This window comes from Manacus candei, unplaced genomic scaffold, assembly GCF_025592945.1.
Source record: "Manacus candei isolate 608988 ecotype Guabito, Panama unplaced genomic scaffold, ASM2559294v1 h1tg000131l, whole genome shotgun sequence".
In the NCBI taxonomy this organism is placed as follows: domain Eukaryota; kingdom Metazoa; phylum Chordata; class Aves; order Passeriformes; family Pipridae; genus Manacus; species Manacus candei.
Genome location: NW_026138179.1, coordinates 1,155,704 through 1,179,159, shown reverse-complemented (window position 1 = coordinate 1,179,159; position 23,456 = coordinate 1,155,704). Strand labels below are relative to the sequence as shown.

At 42.6% G+C, this 23,456-nt stretch overlaps 1 protein-coding gene across 2 annotated transcripts; it reads right to left on the bottom strand.

Annotated features, from left to right (window-relative positions):
- Positions 1–8,794: 8,794 nt before the first annotated feature.
- PRMT7 (protein arginine methyltransferase 7) lies at positions 8,795–23,438 on the bottom strand. Of its 2 annotated transcripts, XM_051771271.1 has the most exons (18): positions 23,398–23,438; positions 22,621–22,799; positions 21,795–21,831; positions 21,130–21,279; positions 19,622–19,730; positions 18,780–18,892; positions 17,797–18,038; positions 17,477–17,654; positions 17,109–17,236; positions 15,983–16,121; positions 15,482–15,565; positions 14,718–14,765; positions 13,827–13,916; positions 13,015–13,176; positions 11,717–11,791; positions 10,810–10,970; positions 9,565–9,661; positions 8,795–9,002 (listed from the first exon to the last, which is right to left on the bottom strand). In XM_051771271.1, exons 2-18 carry the CDS (start codon positions 22,713–22,715, stop codon positions 8,847–8,849), a joined length of 2,064 nt encoding a protein of 687 aa, XP_051627231.1. In that variant the 5' UTR covers positions 22,716–22,799; positions 23,398–23,438; the 3' UTR covers positions 8,795–8,846. The 2 variants fall into 2 exon arrangements, with proteins under 2 accessions (XP_051627231.1, XP_051627230.1); XM_051771270.1 differs by lacking the exon at positions 23,398–23,438 and having other exon boundaries at positions 22,621–23,141.
- Positions 23,439–23,456: the final 18 nt, after the last annotated feature.

Here is a 23,456-nt window from a genome sequence, read left to right as displayed (position 1 = left end):
TGATTCTGTGCAGTCACTTTCTCTGGTTTTATGATGTGGAGCCTGATGTCACCAACAGAAATCTGACTCCAAATCCCAGGGTGGTCAAGTGGGTGGGTCAAGTACAGTCTCACTGTGCTACAGGTGTTCTGGTGAACCTGCAGAAAATCAAGGGGGAAAGAAACGAGTCCTTTTAACTCGCCCTCCACTGCCCAAGACCCTGCCCAGACACCCTGGCAGTTCTGGAGCTGTGCAGCTCCATGCAGAGTATTCCCAGAGCCTCTGCAGGCTGCAAACCTGACCCTGCCTCACCCCAGAGCCACACTGGAAGGATCCCCCCTTGCAGGGTGCCAAGCACTTTGCTACATGTATTCCCAGTGAAAGGGCATCACACAAGACAAACTAACTCTCAGCACAAAGCCCGGTCCATTATCTCAGCCCCAAAATAAGACTGTTACCAAACAGGTATTTTGAACTCTTTTTTCTGTTACTCCTTGGTGTCATCTGATTTCTCTTTTCCACATTTGCCGAGAAGATATTTATATTCAGCACACTCAGACTTGTAACAAAACGTGTCTTGTATGCCACAGTAAGCACATAGGAAGGACTGTAGCTCCTTCACTAATTATTAGCTCTGTGTTCCTGAAACTGTGTCACTGTTGAACTAAGGGTGCTTACCCTGGTGAGATCCCCTTTGCCCACAGCTGACCTTGAGTGTCCTCCCACCTCAGTGCAGAGACCTCGGTCTCACCACCCTGCAGCTCTGTGCTCCACTGGCAGAGCAAATTAGAAGCTGTAAATGGAGCATTTATTATACACTGGCTGAAAGAAATGCTGAGTCTGGTCAAGTGCTGGGCAATGGCTCCAGACCAGTACAAGAGGTCCTTGTCCAGGCCTGGATTCCTGGGTTGACAATTAGAAGAAAGTTTCTGGCCACAAGACCAGACAAGTTCAAAACCAGCTTCCAAATGACCACAATGGAATGCAAAACAAACAAACAAAAATTCCTCTCTGAAACCCCAATGCTTTTAAAACAGAGCTGAATGTATTTTTAAAGGGTTTCCATGCGTGAGCCCAACTACAGGAAGGGACGACACAGAACCCAGAAGGTCCCACTTGGTCCCATCTTTGGTTTGAGCACAGGGGAAAAGTACAGCATTTCTTCTGCTTCTGGGTAATGTTATTTATAAGTACAAGCAAAATTATCTGTTTGGGACCTTCAGTTTAATCTTGAAAAAAACACTGCTATTTCTATTTGTGTTTTAAACATGGACAGAACTGGAGCTTACTAGCAGAAACTCTTCAAGTATGAATAGCTGCTTGTCAAGGCTCTGTGCAAGACTATTTGAAGCATAGGGGGCAGGGGGGATGGAAAGAAAAGGAATGGAAGGAAGAGACACTTGATCTGCAGACATACTATAAAGATAGGAGAACATCTAATAAGATTTTAAAAAAATGCAACAAAAAAAAGTTAAGAATACTAAGATTAAATGGCCCTCAATTATTTGGGAAACATTCCACAGAATGTACATTGCTGACTAGTTTTGTTGGTGAGAAGCATGACTACACCTTGCCTTTATTTTTAGAGATGCTTTTTTTGTTAAAGCTTATTTTAAATATAATTATTTGATTAGTTGTTGCCCAGCCAGCCCAGGGAATGCAAATACAGACTGTCTCAAAAAGAGAGCTTCTAGGGGAGGTAAACAATGGAGCACTGTATCTAGTTCCCAGCTGGAGGCAGAGACACAAGTGGAATATTCTCCCTGCAAGCAAAGGGATATGGGGCAGCAGCATCCAATAAAGCAGCAGGAAGCTGGCAGTGGATATAAGGCACTGCTTCAATCTGAACAGATGATCTCCTGTGAGAAAATACCTTTCTTTATCCAAGGCCTGGCTGACTGGCACAGAGACAGAAGAGAAATGGCCCCACTCTCAATGGGCCCACGTTCTGCCATGGAGGGAGCCTTCAAAGAGAGAGAACTGGATAGAGAGCACCTACAAGGGCCACAGCACAGCCTCAGCACAGAACTGCTGGGGCCACTGACAATGCCACTGGAACAAGGACCACGCTGCCAACCACACCTGGACATTGGCACTCCCACCATGAGCCCCAGCAGCTCCACAGGACACTGCCCTGGGCCAGGAAGAACTGCTCAGGTGATCAGGGAAATGCTGCTTATTCCTGTACCTGGTCCTGTAATCCATAAGCAAGAAACAGCCCCCCCAGCCTGGCAGCACAGGCACAGCACACCAACTCAGTGAGACACTGGCCTTGAAGAGCTTCCTGGCTGTGACAAGCACAAAACACCCCAAAATTAACTGTTTTGTTAGGACACACCCATGAAACCTGTGGAGCAGAGCACTCTGCTACAACAGACATAAAGCCTGTTCTGTATTGAAATATGAAGACACGGTCTTTCCTAGATATTTCTCTTCCTTCCTCCCTTTTTGAAAACTTTTTTGATGTATGTTGCAAGGTACATGCCAAGATAAGGTATGATAAAGCTGCTGTGATTGTTATTAAAGTTGGGGTGGGGAGAAAAATGTTTTAAAACAGACCAGGGATGAACAGACTTTAACATCATGAACCCTTCTCCTGAGTTTTTAGTCTTGCATGTACAGATTACAACAGATTTAACCCTAAATTTAACCCACAACTGAACTCTGCAACTAATATTTTCCTTTTACCCTACATTGCCCTCTCCCTTCTTACTCAAGCATGGAAAGCAAAGATTCAAATGCCATACATAACATGGAAAGGTATCTTTAAAGGGGTGCAGAACCCATATGACATATGGTTGCCTTTGTGTCAGTCAGCATGACTTGAAAAACAGCTCTTTAGACTTGTTTTGTTATTTGTAAAGACATATCTAGGAAAAAAAAAGTTTACAACAAATTAGACCTAAAAGCAACTAGATCTAAACTAAAAGCAACTAGACCTAAAAGCACAATCTCAGCAGGAGCTGAGTGATGCTAAAACAAACAAACAAAGGTAGCCATGGTTTGTACCTCTGAAGAAAGAGGCTGAGCGTGTTCAAAACACTGTTTCATCTCTGTAAGCTTCCCGTTCAATGGTCACAGGATTAAGGCTCCACTCAAAGGAAACAGGCAAGAAGTATTATGGGGAACTCAAAGAGCATCAGCTCAGGAGGTAGCACTGCTGCCTGAAAACAGCAGGAACACAAGCAGTCAATACTAAAGCCACTGCCTTGGTCCGTGGCACAATGTCCCAGTGTGAGGACAGGACACACGTGTGGCACAACAGCCAGCAAAACGTCTGGGTGAGCGTGCTCTGCACACCGGTTCCCTGCCTGTGTGTGTGCCTGTCCCCTCGCTGGGGAGTCACACCCACACTCACATGAACTCTTGTTCCTCAGGCCCCACCACTGCTTGCAGAACACAGCTGGCCTCTCCCCCAGCCCCTCTGCCCCCGGGGCTGGCAGCAGGTGCCAACACACCTTCCCTCAGGTGGGACACTGCCCGGTGTGCTGGGACATGCAGGCACAGCAGGGCAGGGGTAAGGAGAACGTGTCTGTCCTGCCCTGAGGCTCAGCCCCACAGGAATCCCCAAGGAAAGGGGCACCAGGGCTGAGAGACTCACTGGCATCCCTGGAAGGGCCGCCTGTCCCTCTCCTGCTGCACTGGGAGGCTGCAGAGCAGCTGGTTTATTATAAATCCTGGAGGTGCTCCCAGCCCTTTCCACCAACATGAGGGTATGTCACCCTATATCATCAGCCCTGTGGTATAAATGACTTTCCTGCTGCCTGTTAGGCAGGCAGGAGATTATACACGTAGACCTGCTGTACAGTCACTGCAACCATTCCTAGAAACACTGCAGTCGAGAAGAAACATGACATTTTCAAGTGCTGCAGTGAAGGCTGTTTGTCCCTCCTTCCCTCCCACCCCATTCATCGCAGCTTGATTTGTTTGCTGATTGCCAGGGGGTGAGTCACTGGTTTCTTAGATACCCTAACATGAAGCAAGCAGCCACTTTCTGTGAGACAGATGCAGCAGGATCCACCACCCCCCTGGAGAAGCAGGACTCCACTCAGTGACTGCAGCACCCACTGTTCCTCCCAGAGCACGAGTCCTAACACTGCACCTGGAGATGGGAGCGATGGGCAAGGCAGGACAGAGCAGAGGCTGTGCACAAGGACAGGAGTGAGAGACAAACCCTCAGCAAAGGAGCTGCTGCAGGAGGTTGTGCAGCTGCACCTGAGCAAAACCCTGAGGAAGCACCAGAGGTTCCGTGGCCAGCTGTGTGACTCAAGGCTGAGCCTCCCCGGGGCTGTGCCCACAGCCCTGCCCGGAGCCCGTCAGAGCAGCAGTGCAGGGCTTCCCCTTTGCACCAGCAACATCATCAGCTCTCCCTCTTTCAGTAGTGCCCTTGTCCACAAAAGAGGTAACTTCAGGGCTCTCAAATCCTAGACAGAATCCTGCTGGGGGGAAAAAAAGTGGGTCATCTTCATGACAGGTTTTGAAAACAAAATCAAAGCGCTATAGCTTTGTAAATATATATAACTATATTAAAAATACAATTTATATATAATATATAAATATATTGTACATATGTGCCAAAACCCACATGGTTTTAATTACTGAGGTATCCAAGGATTTACTGCCTCTGAGCCTTTATCTGCTGTATCTCGGTCAAAGCTCCTAAGGCTGCATTTGAAATCACACTGTGCTAAGAAAACAAATGATTAAAGCAGAGCTAGGGAGTCAGGGGATTAGTCTATTCTGCATGGCCTTGAGCAAGTAATTTTTAGCTCTGAGGCCCTAATCTTATAGTGAGCCTGGGGCAGATGAAACACTTGAACACCACAAAAAGCACCCTCAGTTTTTTTCTTTTCTGAAAAATGGAGATGACAACAAATACCTCTCGGAGAACCATCTTAATCACTAATCTGCATTAAATGCTTGGAAATGTGAAGTATTACAATGATTAAGTACCAAACCAAATTAACATTTAGCAATGCCATCAGAGTCAATAAGGTAGAATGACAACACAAGCATCCACTGTATTCAGCTCACAATCACCACTGGAAAAATCCAACCCTAGGAAGTTGTAACAGTCTCTTCCCCTCCTAACAACCAGCTGTAACTACAAACAGAATACAAAAGATGAGTGACTAAATGAATTAGTCCTGAACTGCATCCTCTATCTTGTTAAATGCAGGAAGCCCACACAGAGCAGTTTCAAAGGGACTAATGAAGGAGAAAAGCAAGCTCCAGGATCTCAGTCCTTGAATTGCCCAGCCTTCAGACAAAGGTATCAGTTCTGCAAATAAAGGAGCAAATCTTGCAGCTGCCATGACTTAGAGAACACCCTTTAGAATGCAAGACTTGTCCTTCATCAGGACCATGACAACTTCACTGTCCTAAGAGTACCATTCATTCTGTGTATTCAGCAGGACACACAGAGTTCTGTTGCCTGCCTGCCTTAGCAGTAGGTGCAAGTCTGGATTAGTTTTATTGGGAGTTTCACTTTTTGAACTAGTTTTCCATTTCCATCCATGTACGTAGAGTGTGTCTCGTAACATCAGAGGCATTTATTTGCACATAAGATGAGAGAGCTGCATTGCAAGACTGTGCATTTTCCTTACTTATAATAGGCTAGAAAATTAGAAGTGGGTTCTCAGCACCCTCTTGTGGATCTGCTGTGGTAACCACTACATATTGATAACATTTCATTGCAATTCTAAGGTATACAGTTACTTTTGCAGCAAAACTGAAACTGGGAAGCTAAATGTGAATGGCAACACTTGGTAGTTTATTATTATTTTTAATACCTGACTAAAACCCGTGTCTTTAGTGCAAACATCTCTTGTGCCACATTAAAAAAGCTGCCAAGCTCCATTGCAATATATGAACTGCAGTACTATGAAGTTCAGTGGTGGCAAGGGATCCTGTTTCTATTAGAACGTGCAGCTGTGCCTGCAGGCCTAGTCAGGATCAAAGCTGTTGTCATTTAGAAAAAAAATTGCCTGTGGTGGCAGCACAGAATAAGTTCCTTCCAAGAGAAAATAGGATTCTTGCTCTGCTTATTAAGATGCCCACAGCCAGAAGCTCTGGCAGCTCAGCACATCATTGCAATGCTTCTGTCAGCTCTGGGAACAAATGGGAGCTGGATGCTGCCACTGGGTAGATGGGATTTTTTTGATTAAGAGGCTTTCCTCCCCCAAGTGTGTTCTTACAGCAAGATGCCCTGTGGCAGAGGACAGAGATAGAAGTAGTCTTTTATTCTGTTTTTGCACACATGCAAAGAAATGGCCAGGATCCCCCTGCAAGCAGCTGTTTTCCACACAATTTACAGATCACGTTAAGTTTTTCAGTCCAATCTGAGGAATTCACAGAAGTCAAGGAAGACTGATACATACAATAAATAGTCTAATTACACACACATGTGGTAAGGGTTTGCCTCAACACAGCAGCTTCCAGCACACTAAACCAAAGCCTGAAGGCAGTTCCAGTGCCTGTCTAAATGCACAAGCCTAACCAGCCAGCATCAGCAATGCTGATAACACTCACAGTGAATTAAAACGTGCACAAGGCTTCCTGAGCACATCCATCAGATTTTGTTCCTCTAAGGAAACCAGAGGTGCTAAAATATGCTCAGCATTCAATCTTTCCAGCTTTTTTTTTTTTGATAGCAGCAATACAATTTCTGCTCCAGGTATACTGAAATTTATGTTTTTCCTCATATGCACATAGAGCAGATCCCATGAACTGCCACAGCTCAGCAGATGTGCTGCTGCTACATCTGGCCTGTGCCCTTGGCCTGCACTCACCCACCTCTGAGAGCCTCACTAGTGCCAAGCCTCACAACACCAAGAGCTTTAACAGGGATGCCTCTCAGTCACCATGCCTGGTATCTACTGCAGCGCCCACATAACTTCAACATACATAATACTGACAACAAAATACAAATTCCCATCAATGTGCATTACTTCCCTTTGGCACTGCAGCAAATTTATATTTTATTTTTTCTCAGGAAGTACAATTCAGGCACATACATACACAGTTATCTTTGAGGAAGTTAATACTACCCAATGAAATACTCTAAGTTTTGTTGTGGTTTTGTTCTTACTTAATTTTTTTCAAAACTATAAATTCTAATATATTGCTGTCTATTAGTTCTGTGTTCCCTTTGAAACACTGTCCTGTTCTGTTGGATCCAGAATCACCTGTGCAGTTAACTGCACTGTCAGAAGCTATTCCTCCTGCACAGAAAGCAGCTTGTGCTTTCTGTGTCAGAGTACACAGGCAGAAGAGCAGCTGTATAATGCAAGCTTTTTTCAGGTTTGCACAACTGTGCCTGTGCCTTTTAAAAAGAAAAAACCAAGCCTTTACTACTTTAAAGGCTTGGCCATAATATTGTTTCCTTTACAACTGCACTGTTTACATACCCAACACATAACAGACTTGTGCCACCATACTTTCTGTGGGCTAGGCACAGTGTATAAAAATTAAAACAAATGTTTAATGAACAGTAACCTCTACACTCCAGCAAAGTCTGTAAGAAATGACAGACCGGAGTTAAGCATCTTAAAAGTAGAGTTTTGAAAAGTGAAATTCACATATCTCAGCAGTTGCTGCAGGGTTTCTGTTTGTCAGGAAAATGATTCTGAAAAATTGTGGAATATTTCAGATGGCCTGTGGGTCTATAAATATAACCACACCATTAGGAAAAAAAAAAATCCTACTCACAAGAATGATGTCTCATGGTGACCAGGAAAGCAGAGCAGAGTGGGCTGTGCTCCCTCATGGCTTCTTTATGGTATTTCTGTCACTTTGCTAAAGCTGCTGCTCAGAGGAAACAGGAGTAGCTTTGGTAAGCAGTTATCCCTGTGGCTGGCTGACACAATTCAGGACAGGCAGTACATTGATTTTCCATTTCCCTTAATAGGTCACACATACAAAACAGATACATCAGTTGATTGTTCATCTAAAGCAGAATTAATTTCAACAGTACAATTTCTGCCAACGTGATTTGCAATGCAACTAAGAAAACCTCAGCTGAGGACATGGCATTCAGAGCAGCCTACAACTTGGCTGAAGTGGCAGATATTATTTAGGCCTCTGATGGAATGAGTATAAGGCCACATTTTTAATCATATAATGCATATGTCATATCTCCAAAAGATTTGCAAGTTTTTTAGACTACAACTCTTCTTCTTTTGTTTCTCAGACTACCATCAGTTTGTCACTTCCAATTAACTCTAATATGTACATTTTCTGAGTTCTGGTTACAGCTTTACAGATTTTGGTCACTGTTTGGGAAATGACTCTCCAGAAATGCAGCATCCAAAGACTTCAGCAGACTGTCAGTGTGTCCCCCTTCATTCACTGACCATTTCAGGTCAATAGGAGCCACAGCTTGGCCAAGTCTGTGAGCAGCTCAGCTGCTTCCTGCTCCCCAGTAACTGCACTAACACACATATGTGGCTTGACTTGGGATTTCTTTTTGAGCATTCTGAAGATTATTTCCCTTTTTACAGTGACAAGAGCAAAGCTTGAACTAGATGTGTGTAACTCACTTTTCTCTACTGTCAGTGAAGGGCTGTGTCCTCATCTAGTGCTATGCCAAGCAATAAGCAGCAAGCCTTTCAGCTCCATGGCATTATGCAAAACACTGGAACAATGATTACAAGAATGTGTATATATGTATATAAATCCTGACAAGAATACCTGGTCCCTAAGAAATGGTTCCTCTCTACCTCACCAACTACATATTTTGAAAACAAACCCAAAAATTTTAAAAGCATGTTTCAGAACAGTTTGTTCTATGGGCACAATAAAAAAATCCCTCTGCTGTATGAAAAAAAAAAAGTTTATTATAATTTAGGAATATGAGCTAAAGTATTTTATAATAGCTTAAAATCCATGGCAATCTCCCCTGTCTTTGTGTCGAAACTTATAGCATAGGTGACAGCAGCAGGGTCTGACAGAGCTTCTGACTCAAGAACAGAACTGAAGAAATACACAGCTTGCTTGCAGTGGGGATTCCAGGCACAGGTTCCCTACAGGAGACAGTTCAAAGTGGAAGCAGTTAAAACTCTACCAATTATTACCACACAGTAACAATGCAGTAAGAGTCCTTATTCCCAGCTGGGCCCACAAGGATCAGCATCATCTCTTCCACTGCCATCCACCCCACCCTAGGAACACCTCACTTGAGTACCATGTGCTGCTCTGCACAGAGAAGGCAGAGGGAAAAATGCATTTTGGTCAAAGAATATTTAGATAGAATACCAAAAATACTCCTTCCCCTTCCAGTTTTTGCTTTTGTTAAACTGAGAAATGGTATTTGTAATAAACTCTACTTTGAGCTAGCATCATATTTAAACTCTGAATTGATTCCAAACTGTGGTGCATTTTGATCCACTTCAGATTCTCCCATTTTAAGGTACATCTCCTGCTCCCTGCAAAAACATGAACAGATATTTCTACTAGTCCTGTCTATGTAGTATTCAAGCAGTGTAACACAGAGCACTACATAACCCAGGCATGGCTAACAGGGACCCATTGTTCAGCACTGTAATCCTACAGACTTTGATGTAATAATCTAGACTGAAGACGTACCTTTTCATCTGAAATTTGCATCAGTCCTGTACTTATGGAGATATCTGCAGCAAGATGATATTCCATCCACAAAACTGCTCCATGGCTCTTTCCTTTCCTGGGGAGAGGTGGAAGATAAAACCTGTTACTTCCTACAGCACTGACAGCTTCACAGAGACACTGCACTAGTGGTTCAGGGAGAGTTGGAAAACCAGGGAGAACTTCTTTCCTTGAAAAAAAGTTGAACAGCTGAGTGATTTGGTAATTGGGCAGCAACTTTTAAAATATTTGCAGATATGAAATCTAAAAAAGGCAAGGAAGAGGAGAATATGTCATAACTACATCTGCTCAGCAGCACAGTCATTTAACCAGCCCTGAACAACATGGCATAAGTTACACTGCATGTTCAGAGAGCACTTCCTTTAGAGACCCCAGTTTCTATGGATTCTGAATTTTGAGGAAATGTTTACCACACATACCATGTCACTTCAAGAAGCAGAGGTGCTGCCAGTGTGCTGCCTACAAATACAACTGCTGCAAAGGCAGAGACCCCACACAGGTGGTTCTGGATTTTGTGAAACCTTGAATTTTGCTTCACAATGAGAAACATACAATTACAGCAGTGTTTGAGTTATCCAAGATCTAGACAGCGAAAAAAGAACCCCAAAAAACCTTTCCCCTGATTTTTAATTCTTAAGCAGCATTTTAAGCTTGAACAGAATTAGGGACAATTTGTAGTCACATTATAGTGAAAAATATCTCAGAAGACGTTACAAACATCAAAATTGCCAGAATTATAGTTAGAAGGAAGAATAGCACACATTTTAACAGTTATTAACACAATAATTTAAAGCTATTAAACACAGTAATTTATTAAACACAATAATCTGAAAAGCTAAATAGGAGCTTTTTCTGCAAGAACTCAGCAACAGGGAACAAACAAAGACTAAAAACATCCAGACAATGTTTTAATTTCTCTACATCATATATTAATCTATTTAAATTTTAAATCACAGTAACAGCTAGAAAAATGTTGGTTTTGAAATACAGGCATATTATCCAATCTAATAATATCTAATATTATTGTTATAGCCTGTTGAGAACAGCCACAGGAAATTTGTGTCAGAATATCTTCCACAACTTTGGGTCACATTATTAAGAACTGTCAAGTGTGTTCCCACCATTAACTGTAACAGCCCAAGAACCTGAACAGGAGGTAAGGCCCTGGATGCTGGCAGGAGTCTTTACTGCAATGAGCACACTGACCGCAGAAGATCCACAGAGCCCTCCGTGCTGAGGCACTGCTGGGGCACAGGCTCTCTGAAGTCAAATGCCAAAACTTCCTGGGGGGCAGACAGTGACTTGCAAGGATATTCCCACAGAGGGTGAGGTTCTGCTTCCTTGGATTCCCTAAAATTCAGAGAATCCTGAAGAAAGAAAGGAATAAAATTATCTGAAGACAATCAAAAGGCAAATAGTCCGTGTTTTCAAGCTAATTACATGTCCTTAACCCAGAGTATTTAAGCAATAAAGCTGCAAGAGGACAGGACTGCACTTCTTAGGCACAAGGGAAAAAATGTCCCACATGCATGAAACCAAGTGCTGTGACAATGGCCCTCAGCAATGACACAAAACCAGGCACTTTCAAAAGAAAATGCATTTAAATTTCCTTCTCCCTCCAGACGAATTCTACTCTACAACTGCCTGTACTCCTCCACAATGACTGTCAAGGTAATCTAAACTCAAATATGGATATTGACAGTCCAGCTCCAGAAACAGATACAAATAAATCTCACCCTTCCTATCTAGTTCTCAGCAGTCAATAAGCCTTTTTCTCTTTCAAAAGTACCTCCAAGTGAGGGCAGTAAGATTCATCTATAAACAACTCCCATTTTGAGAACAGTATTTTCTTTTTGAATGAACAGAATTATTTTCCAAACAAAGCAAAGCACTGAAGAACTTGACAAACAAGAAGTAACTGCCAACCCCAAACCCCACACCATGACAGGTACTGTTTTACAAGAACTAAACAGTCACCAGAGTTCTGAAAGACTAAAACAATGGTGTTCTGCCTAACACACAGGTTTTCCAACAGTCACAAAATGCTTTATTAAGCCAAGGTGAGTTTTTGTTTTGCTGAGGCTTGTGCTGAAACTACTTTCAGTCTTCTTACTTTAATCATATCATCCATAGTCTGGACATCAAAACCTTCACAGATGCCACATGGACTCCGGATTCTCCATAAGTCCTATAAAAAACCCAGGATTTTGTTTGGCTTTATTAATGGAAACAGGAAATCTTAACATAATTTTAGCTGTAGAGCAGACATTTGATAGCAAGCCAGATAAAGACTCTATCTATACATTCCTAAACCATTACAACTACTGCACAAAGAAGAAAATGTAAAATTAAAGCAATAGCTTTGGGAACAGCTTAATGGAATGAAATACAAGTTAAATGTTCTACCAAAAGAGCTATGTGGAATCAGCTCTGAACACAACCCTCATGAAAGGGTGAAACTCAGGCTCAGGTGACACGAATGTTACTTTACATTCTGCTACTAGATTGCTGAATAATCTTCAGTCCTCACTCTGCAGGCTTCAGCTTCCTCATCCAGAACATGAACACAATAATGCTGACTTCCTTCCAAAATGCTTTGAGTTCTAGAGGAGCAAGTCCTCTAGATAAGAAATCATGGAATTGAAATTAACTGCTTATTTCAATCTGATTACTCTTGATTAGTATTAAACACCTTGCATTTTTAACAGATAAACTGAAGGTTATGTTTATGTGAAAATTCATTAGATTATAGGCCTTTTTTTATTTACAGATTTATATTATTTACTATATTCAGACTACAGAGTCCCTCACTTAAGCTACTGGTCTTTGCATATTAATGATGAAAGAACGTATTTAATTTCCATTATCATTGTAGGTAAACATTTCACAATCTTCAGTTAAGGAGCTTAATGACTTCAGTTAATGGTGGAAAAAAAAAAGTTTATAGCTTTGTACAATTTCTGAAAGATGACTTTTCAAATTATTTTTAAGATGTGCTCAAATTCAGACCTGTGCACAGCCTCAAAGAGGTTAAAAAAAAAGAACGTGCAATTAGGAATCCCACCTCCAGTCTTATCAAGCACCATTTCAAAAACTGGTAGGTAGCAGAATATCTAATTTTATAAATAACCACTACTGTCACATGCTCCAGCAATTTCTAATCTAAAGAAATATTTTAAAACATTCAGCCCTTCCATTTTAAATGGTAAAATTACTTGAGTTAATTTGCTGACAAGAGATGGCTGAAATAGCACAACTCACCTTCAAGATATCAAATATTCTTTTCTGAGGTGGTAAGTACATATTGGACAGTATTAAAATGCAATACACTTGTCAGTAAGAAGTCCTAGAAGAGGACTTATTTCAGTGGATTTGTGTAACTATCACATGGATAATTCTAAACAAGCTCACCTGGAACTCCACGATCATCATGTGCAAAGCAGCAGACTGAGGTAGGACAGAGACACTGCTGCTGAGGTGCCTGCTCACAGCTGTCCTGGCATACCAGAAATACAGGTTATGCCATGGCAGCAAACTGGTACTGAAAAATGGCTCTCCCACAAGAACAGAAATCTGGCAGAGAAAGGAGTAGATAAAAGCATTATAAGAACAACTCAGTAACACAGGCTGTCTCAATCTTCCAACAGCTACCGACACAACACAAGGAGTGAAATCATCTAGATCAAAACTGCTACTGTCCATAAAGATTTAATTACTGTACACTGCACATAGGGCACACCAGACATATTTCTGTGGGTTTAGTCAGCACATCTTAAAATGAATTTTCCTGCAACAAAGTTTGAGAGAAAATATTTTTATGTTGGAAGGCTTTGTAATGAGTCACAGTACTTTCAAAATTTTTAATTTAATGATGTTAGTACTTCCAAAGAGATTGCCATCTTCTTGAGGGGCTCGCCAAAGAGCTCCAGCCTTGTAGCACATACACAGTTAAACCAGTTAAACTGCCTGAACAACTGGTGCAGATTATGCAGCAAGGGAAAGTCACAGCCTGTCAAAAACAAAGCAACAATCCTCCCACAGTCTTCAGTCTCCTTTAGTTTTAGTGGCACATGATCTGAACCATCTACTCACTGCATTTTGCAGAAGCAGGATATAATGGCATTCAGTGTGGTTACAATAGCACAGCAGAAAATCAAAAATAATTTTTACCTTCTGCTCACTACCACCCCCCTGAAATTCAGTATATTGGACAACTGACATACCTTTTTATCTTCAAAATGAGAAGGCTTCAGCAACTCAGGACGTGCTTCTATTATTTTAATTTTATCTTCAAGATGATTTGCTTTCAACAACTAAAACCAAAAAGTAGCATGCTGTCTTTAGCAAAAGTCACAGCTGAGACTCAAATACATACCAAAATAATCATTTTATTGAAAATAAATTATAAAAAAACCCCAATAGTCAAATATTTTTTTTAAAAACTGCCTACCGTATCTTACCAGGTTGATGAGATCTGCTGTGCATCCTGCTCTTGAAGGCTGCACACACTTAGAGCCAACGTGTCACACCCAGTGAACTAAAGCACGTGCCCTCCATATTCTTTCACACAAGTATATAAAAAGGCAGGTAACACAGAAATTGTCTCACTTTCTTTCATTTGTACTTTGAAACATATAGGAACAACAGTCAAGAAAGGTAAGAATCACTTCAGCTATGAATACACTGCATATTTGGCTTCTGCCTGAGACCAGGTTTGGGTCCTCACGTGCCTGCTGTTCCTGTTTTGTTCTCCTGAGCCACGGGCTGAGCCAGACCTCTTTAAATACCCAGTGCCAACTAAAAGAGCCACAGCCAAGGATGACTCCAGGAAGCTGTTTCCATTCACTTCTCAGAGACCAGTTGCCTCTCCTGAACAGCCTCCACTTCACTGGCAGAGCCTTTTGTGCCCTTCCCCAGGGCAGCAGCTGGAACAGCACTTGCAGTGAAGAGCCACTGCCCGTGTCTCCTAAGAGCAAACAGCATCCTCAAACACATTCATTAAACCGACTGAACTTCTAAACAATTGATGCAAGAACAACAAACAAAGGCATCAACTCCGGCCTCAGTAACACCAGGGGTTCATCTACTGCTTTAACAGAAAATGGAATACTCACTTTCTCCATGACAGAACAGGACACACCAGAGTTTTCTACTGTGAACACCTAATGAAAACACACAACAATTAGTGAAACTAGCTTTATAGCTTTTAATTAAAAGAATATGTTAACTAAACAATGAAGGAACACTTTGATGCCCTAGTGAGCACAGTTCACAAGAACCATGCATCTATTCCACAGCCCACTGCCACAAACCTTTTTAACAATTAAACACCCCCAATAACTACAGGCTAAATAATGCTGTTTTCACAGTCATACAAGAAAAAAACCACAAACAAAATGCAAATATTTTATTTTCCTTTTTTAAGATGCACATTTGCTCTAGGCACACATTTACTCCTGAATAAATGCAAGCATATTGCCAGTGTGCCAAATCAAGCTCCAGCAGTGCTCACTCCCTGTGAGCAGTGTTTAACACCACCTGACTGGATCAGATGGAAAGTGCTCAAAGGCCTTTTGCAGTAAGAAAAAAAATGAAGTTTTGTTCATAATTGGTGAAAAGCTAGGCAATATGCTACACTCAGGATTATATTACATTACACATTCCCAGATATTCAGTCCAACTGCAATAGATCTTAGGTTGAAGAGCCCCATGACAGGATAGACCAAGTAAGGCACAGACACATAAGTGAGACAGCCAGGCAGCTCTCAGCTCTCATTTACACACAGACTCAGTGTAATAATGAGCTGGAAATGAACTATACAGAGAAAAATACCGAGCTAAAATGTAAAAATCTGATAAACAGGAGGAAGTAATGTACCTGCTTTGCTCCAAGATAGTGAGCCAGCACAGGCAGCAGACTGCCATCACTGATACAAAGGCAAACACTATCTGTGTTCAGAACCTACAGAAAATAAACAGTCATTGTTATTCCTATTCCAGATGAAAAAGTTTTCCCCACTTTATACATTTCCATGTAAAATAAGGGTAAAAAATGCTCATGTAGTCCCCTTGGTTTAGGTTTGAAAAAGTTTGCACAAAAATGTATTGGGTATCTTTATTCAACTACCAATACTACTTTTAACAAATACACAGAGCTGCTACAAGTTCCTATGCAGAAATGGTAGCTTACAATTTAAAAATGTAAAACTAAAGTTTTCATGACAAAAATACAACCTAGATCCACTGATGGAAAAAAAACCACACTTGGTGAGCAAAGTCCTTTGCAGGGGAGAAACAAACTCCATAAATAATTTCTGCAAATAAAACAACCCGTGCATCCATCACAGCAGCTGAAAAAGCCTGCAGGAAAGGCACTCACTGTCCTCAATGCCCTGATGTACTGGCGTGTCCGGGCCTGGTCATTGAGCTGCCCAAAGCGAGGCCTGTTCCACAGCAGGTGAGCGTGACACCTGCACACAGGGCTCTCCACACCACCGGCTGCTTCAGCCTCCTCTGCTCTGCAAGAGATGTCAATGAAGTGTTAACTACAGCACCAGACACATGCAAACACCTACGCTTGTGCCTTTGGGCCACAGTGCACACTAATGCATAGGGACTCTGCTGTTACTTTTTCAAAGTTACTAGTTCTTCAATGACATTTTTGTAACTTTGCATTTCCAAACAAAGAGAGGCCAAAAAGAACCAATTTTCACCTTCACAACCAAGAAACCCACCCACTAACTGTGATGGCTAGGTTTTTAGGTTTTGTTCTTTTAGAAAAAAGGTACTTGTTTGCATTCCTAAGTAAAAAAGGCATAGGAAATTCAGACATTCTATAGCTAGCACTGATTTTTAAACATGTTAGCTGCTACTGCCATCACAACCAACGTGATTAAGCTCCTTTTAACCTGAGAAAAAGGTAGCAATCTCAAAAACACAGTGCTAAGAAAACAGAAAATGGAGACAGAATTATTATTTCACTTCTTTACCTACATGCCAGCTCAGCTGAGCTGTATTTTAGAATTTCCAGGAATCAACCACAAGTGTTTTTGTTTCTCTGTCACAGCATGCATAAGGTACAAAGCAGGACCTTGCAGTCCAACTATGTTTTTATGCATAATGTGTATTTTGCACCTGTACATAGCCCATGAAGCAGCTTTGCATAATTTTCTAGTCTTTATGTTCTTCTCTTGCTCTTCTACAAAAACAGACGCTCTAAGAGCAGCAGGTGCTTGAACCTGGAGTGAACAGCAGCCCTTTCCCCCCCAGAGCTGTTACCTGGCTCTCTGCAGGGAGTACCACAGGCAGTACTGAGTGAACAGCAGCCCTTTCCCCCCCAGAGCTGTTACCTGGCTCTCTGCAGGGAGTACCACAGGCAGTACCATTACCTGGCTCTCTGCAGGGAGTACCACAGGCAGTATCATTACCTGGCTCTCTGCAGGGAGTACCACAGGCAGTATCATTACCTGGCTCTCTGCAGGGAGTACCACAGGCAGTATCATTACCTGGCTCTCTGCAGGGAGTACCACAGGCAGTACTCATCCCGACGGGCAGTCAGCTGCACCCGCTCCCCCCGCAGCACTCGCTCCTCCCGCGGCAGGAAGTACACACACTGCATCCAGTGATCCCTCCACTGCAAAGGGACAGACACACACCTTAGGAACCAGTCCCAGTCAGTGGAGAGTGAACAAAGAGCAGGAAGTACACACACTGCATCCAGTGATCCCTCCACTGCAAAGGGACAGACACACACCTTAGGAACCAGTCCCAGTCAGTGGAGAGTGAACAAACAAAGTAAGACACCCAGTAAGGCCTTTCCTCAGGATAGCTGCTCACAGCCATGACAGTGCTATCTGAAGGCTCAGTGGTTTACCTGCAAAGCAGAAGTGGGGTTTACCCAGTAGGGAGCCATTGTGCAGTTTATCATCCCAGAGGGGTCCATGCCAATGTCCCACCAGGAAAGGACAATTTGTGCCTTCCCAGATCTAACAGGCTCCAGCTGCACTCTGTAGGAGGTTGAAGCACTCTGTACTGGCTTACTGAAATCCACACTGCAGAGAGGCATAAAAATTGTACAAAGATACAGTTCAGCATTCTTCAGAAATTCTCACCAGCTTCCTAGGCTGAACACACAACCTCTAGGAAAGGCATAACAGGACAAGTTTGTCTTGACCAAAACAATGTCTCCCTTACCTGAACATTGTCACCACATCACTAAGGGCAGTGAAGTCACTTGAGGGCACCTGGTTCAGTTGGATATCACAAACAGAAGGAACACCTGGACAGTTCTCCATTTCTGAAGGGGGAACAATAATTTTTTCACCATCCTCTGCTTCGACATGAATGGGAAACAGTTTGTTCCAGGCCCACATTCTTTTGGATTCCACCAACTGGACATACATTGTTGCCCTGTGAGGCACTGCCTCACATCCTTCCTGAGTGTTCAAAACAAAGGGTAAATACACTCAATGGGTTAGACTTATTAACATGAATGAGAATTAAACCAATTGAAATGCAAAACCATTTAAAGAAAAGGTGGACTGGGAGCTTTGAAATCTTAAACACAAGTTATTTTGGAGACTTCTGTAACATCAGAAAGGTGAAACTAAAATTAGAAACCTAAATAAAGTTTTGCCATCCACATTTTATTAAAGGATAGTATTAGAAAAGGTAAAAGAGGAAGCCCTAAACTTATACCTATAGATTATATGTCCATGAAGGATACTAGATAACACTATTTAAAATTTTTCCACAGGCAAAAAGCATATGGAGTAGTAAGAGCATGACAAAACCTACCAAAACCAAAGCAATGCCCAGAAGGTGAAGCCCATCAAATTTACAAGGATTTAATTTTTATAAACCAGCTTGGAACAAGGCTGTTATTAAGGAGAGCTTCAAATCATAACCAAAAGACATCTGTTAACCAGCAAGTTGTTGGTTTCAACACAAAGCATCTAGGTGTGATTTCAGAGCCTGTGATTTACAATACGAACTCAAGTAGCTTTATTCCAGGAATGAGCCTAGTAAATTATTCATTGAATAAGAAACACACAGCTGATGGTGTATTTACCAAGGGATGCAGAAGCCTAAGTATAATCTCTATCTTAGTCCAAAAAAAAGACAGAAGGATTTCTCTAGAGATAGATGTGACACACCATCCTTTTCTATTTTCTTACCTGTACAAGGTATTTGTGTGCGTGCTCATATGTTGGTAAAGCTCCTTCTCCTATCAGCTCTGTATCAAACAATTCTGTGACCAGGATGTTTGCATGACATTCCATATCTCCATCTAAAAGATACAAATTAATATTGTAATGTTGAGCCTTTATACAAGTCTTTCAAGAAAATGCTATCCTAAGAACACAAGTAATTAAAAAACTTATTCCTGTTAAAGAATCTGCTGAAGATTGCAAATTATTTTCCTTTAGAAGTCTACTATGAAATACAAATGACTACTGAAATATCACTAGAACACTTCCTTTTGAAGTAAATTTCTAATATTACTTTCTAGAGTAACAGAACAGTTGAGGTTGGAAAAGACCATCAAGTCCAACCATCAACCCAGCACCGCCACCAGGTTCACAATTCCAGCCTGTCCCCAAGTGCCACATCCACGTTGTTCAAACACTTCCAGGGATGGTGACTCCAGCCCTTCCCTGGACACTCTGCTCCATGCTTTACAATCCTTTCTGTAAAACATTTTTTCCTACTATCCAATCTAAACATGCCCTGGCACAACCTGAGGTCACATCCCCTTGTCCTGTCACTTGTTATGTGGGAGAAGAGCTCAACCCCTGATTACAGCCTCCTCTCAGACAGCTGCAGAGCCATGAGGTGTCCCCTCTGCCTCCTTTGCTCCAGGCTGAACAACAGCCCCAGGCCCCTCAGCCACTCCTCAAAACACCTGTGCTGCAGACCCTGCCTGAGTTTTGATTGCAGACACATGGAGAATAAGACATCCTCCTTCATGGTGTTCAGCCACTTGCCAATTTTTTTAAGCCTAGCCTATTTTTCTCACCTGGGCCAACTGTGACTTCAGTGGAGTGCTTGTTGATTACCTTGATCTTGTCAGAAAAACCATTTTTCTCCACTATCTTCACAGCAGCGTTAGCCATGGGCCTGAAAACCTGTGAATGGCAAGAGTGTAGCAAAATAGTAGCTCACATCAGCTTTCCAAAGTGGAAGGACACCAGCACAAAATGCAACATATTTAGTTCTGAAACAAATGAACAACTTCTGTATCTTCTCCCATGCCTGAAGTCCATGAAACAAGACAGAGCCTTGCTTGAAAAATTCATAGAGCTCCAGTGTCACTGTTACCAACTGAGTATCAGCTGTCTCCCAAAGCTGTTCCAACTGAACTTTCCAGAGACAAGAACACACATCAAGAGTATGTTAGCATTCACATTAAGCAAACTTATTTATTTCTTTGGAAAAATACGTATATCCATCAAGAGAACCACAAGAGACTTACATGTGCCCAAGATAATATCTAAATAAATAAATGAACTCAAAACAATCAGCACTGAAACAGTCACTGAAGTATGTCAAAAATCTGCTTTTATTAACAGTATAAATGTGAAAAGAATTTTTGTTTCCTTCACAGCAAAAATAACAAAATGACCAAGAATATGTTGAAAGGGTTTAACGTTCATATCCAGTTTTTAAACTCAAGAATTTTCAGTGTTCCATCCAGTCACAAGACTTGACTACCTAAGATAAGACACTTGTGGCCACTCTGGAAATCAGCACAAACCTCTCTGATGGCTTCCTGTGTCTACATGAAAGAAGACTGTCCTGAAAAATGATCATCAGATAAAATTCTAAAATTAAAAAAACAATACAGATGTCTACTTGGGTAGAAATCCCACAGTACTCTTTCAACTAGACCCTACAGACAAGCAGATCTTCTCTTTGTTTCCTCAAATGCATCAAAAAAAACCTAAACTGGCCAAAATGTTCCTGTCGTTATCCTTAATATGAGTAATGGCTGTTAATAACCATCAGGATGTTTCTTAAGTGCCAATAAAAAAGGAGATGTTCTATTTCATCCCAGAGAGACGGAGAAGTCCGTTCATGAAATGGCCTCCTTGTTACAACGTGGCTCATGTTATGATTAAGTGGTCTGAGAATCCATCTCCAAGAGTTAAAACTTCTAAAGATCAGCAATATGGTTAGAAAATACTGACATTTTTCAAAAACATGGTTAAAGCTCTATATTACACTTGATTTTTGATAAAAAGTAGAGACAATGAAATACCAGAAAACTTGACTCAGAAATTTCAATCTGTACATTTACAGAAACTGTCCTAAAAACGAAAAATATACTATACCTTTTCAACTATGTTCTTGTAAGACCTAGGTGGTTTTGACACATGAAAGGCTCGAGTTTGCTCTTCAGAAGCCACCACAGAAAATAACAAATGCATGCAGTCCACTGATTGTGCAGCCAGAACTGCACTGAAGCCTGAAAAGGCAGCTCTGAACACACATGCAGCACATGTGCAGCCCCTACCAGATGCTCACCTCGACTGCATAGCAGAAATCTGCCCCAGCTGAAGCTGCCATCATGGCCAGGAGTCCTGTGCCAGTGCCTATGTCCAGAACTATTGCTTTGTCACCTCTCTCCTTCACCCTGCTCACTGCAGCGCGGATACCTTGGTAGTACTTCACATTCTGGGGAGAAGAAAAACCTTTAATCCATTTACACTTTCCATTTTTGTGCAGAAGTCTTGAATTCTCCAACCACAACTTTATAAGCAGAAAAAGGCCTGGAGACATTCTTTATGCCTTACAGTCACACCAAAGCCATCTTCAGCAAAAGCAAGTGTATCTGGTGGGATCAGTCCATTTAAAGCACATCAACTTCTATCACCAAGTTCACACTGTCATTGATCAGTCAGCTATTCAGACCACATGCATAATTTCCAAATGTGATACATTTTCTGGAGCAAATAATAAAAAAATTTTCCCCTGCAGCAGCATTCAAATAATCATAAACTGATTCTGACAGTACAGGAGCTACAGTGTCTTGGATTTAGATTCCTCTCTTCATCTGCTGAAATATGTTCATACATGAGAAGCAACATGTGTAAATAGTGGGTTTTGGTTACATACCATTAAATGGGGCTACAAGAGAAAGGAAATGGGCATTTTCTTACTATTCAGAAGGGTTTGGCCTCTGTACTTACTCTGTCTTTATCGTGAAGCATATCTGCATAGCGTGACCTACAACAACAAAATTCCAGTCAAAATATTCCATATTGTAAAGCACAAACTGCAGGATCTCAGAGAGCCTCCCTTGTTTCCTCTTACTAAGGCAACTGGTCCCCATGGCCCATAAATGCACAAACAGCTGACGGGCTCTTTGAGCATCTGAACTGTTCACCAAATCTGAGGAATAATGTCATTTCAATGATCTGGCCATCGACATATAAATGAATTAATTAATTGCGGGCACATATCCTCCCCTCAGCAATGACCCAAGACATAGACCTATGGACAAACTGCGAAGTAACAGCTGGGACAGCGGCAGAGTCATACAGACCAATGCAGAGATTTAAATTTCTTTGGTCCCCATTTCTTCACGGGTTGCACTATTTAAAAATACCCCAAAATCTAATCTTCCCACCGACCCTGGCTGTTACATTAAGCTCTTAAAAAGTTAGTACAGTAACAGACAACTGGCAACTATTTATTGCACTGGGATTTAAAAGAAATTTAGTCAATGCATTTTGCCACAACTCAGTCATTGTCAGTATCAGGATCAGCACCTCAGAAAACATTTTAAAAAGTTTAGAAGGAATTTATTTGGAGAATAGTTCACAAAATTTTACACTGACAGTTCTGCCCTGTACAACACCAGGCATGTTCACTAACATTTAGGTTATCCTACAGTCCGATCAACTCATGCCCTTAGGAATTCTACAAAGATAAACCCCAAAACTGACATGAAAACAAGCTGAGTTTGCTCTTTTTTGGTGGCTTTAGGGGAACAAGCACCTTTTTCCATCATACCTGGCAATCTCCTGGTGGTAGTCATAGTCCTCAGCCTCCTCTAACCACTCCATGGCACCAGTGGTTGGATTAGCTCTTCCACAAAAGGTCTTCATGACCAGTCTCAACTTGTACTATATTATTGATGTATTATGTGCAGTTTTGCTGCTTTCACTTCAGTGTAATACACCAGACTCTGGCTGTGAAAAAACCACAAACCAAACACAAAACTCCCAGTGAAAACAACTGTAACTTCAGCCATCACTTGAGCTCTGGGTACCTGTTACACCTGCCTTGCCCAGAAGCCAAGTGACCGCTTTACGCTTTTTCTACAACGACGTTTTAAAAAGAAATCCCCTCACGGTAAATCCTCAGGGAAAACTCCTCCCGCCCTGTCCCGGGGTGCCCGCACAGCCCGTGCCGGGGGAGGGCCCAGCGGAGCCCGGGCCGAGAGCCCGCACAGCGCCCGGGGCCGGGGCAGGCCCGGACCTCCCGCCCCGCGGGGCTGCGGCGGGGGCGGACAGGGCGCTCTCCGCTGTTCCCGCCGGCAGCCCCCTCACGGCAGCCCCCGGCCGTGCCCCCTCACGGCAGCCCCCGGCTGTGCCCCCTCACGGTAGCCCCGGGCCGAGCCCCCTCACGGCAGCCCCCGGCTGTGCCCCCTCACGGCAGCCCCGGGCCGAGCCCCCTCACGGCAGCCCCGGGCCGAGCCCCCTCACGGCAGCCCCCGGCCGTGCCCCCTCACGGCAGCCCCGGGCCGAGCCCCCTCACGGTACCCGGCCGGTACCCGCCGGTACCCACCGCTACTGCTGCCGCCGCCGCCGCCTCGCGCGAACCGCGGCCGGCCCAGCCCCGCCCGG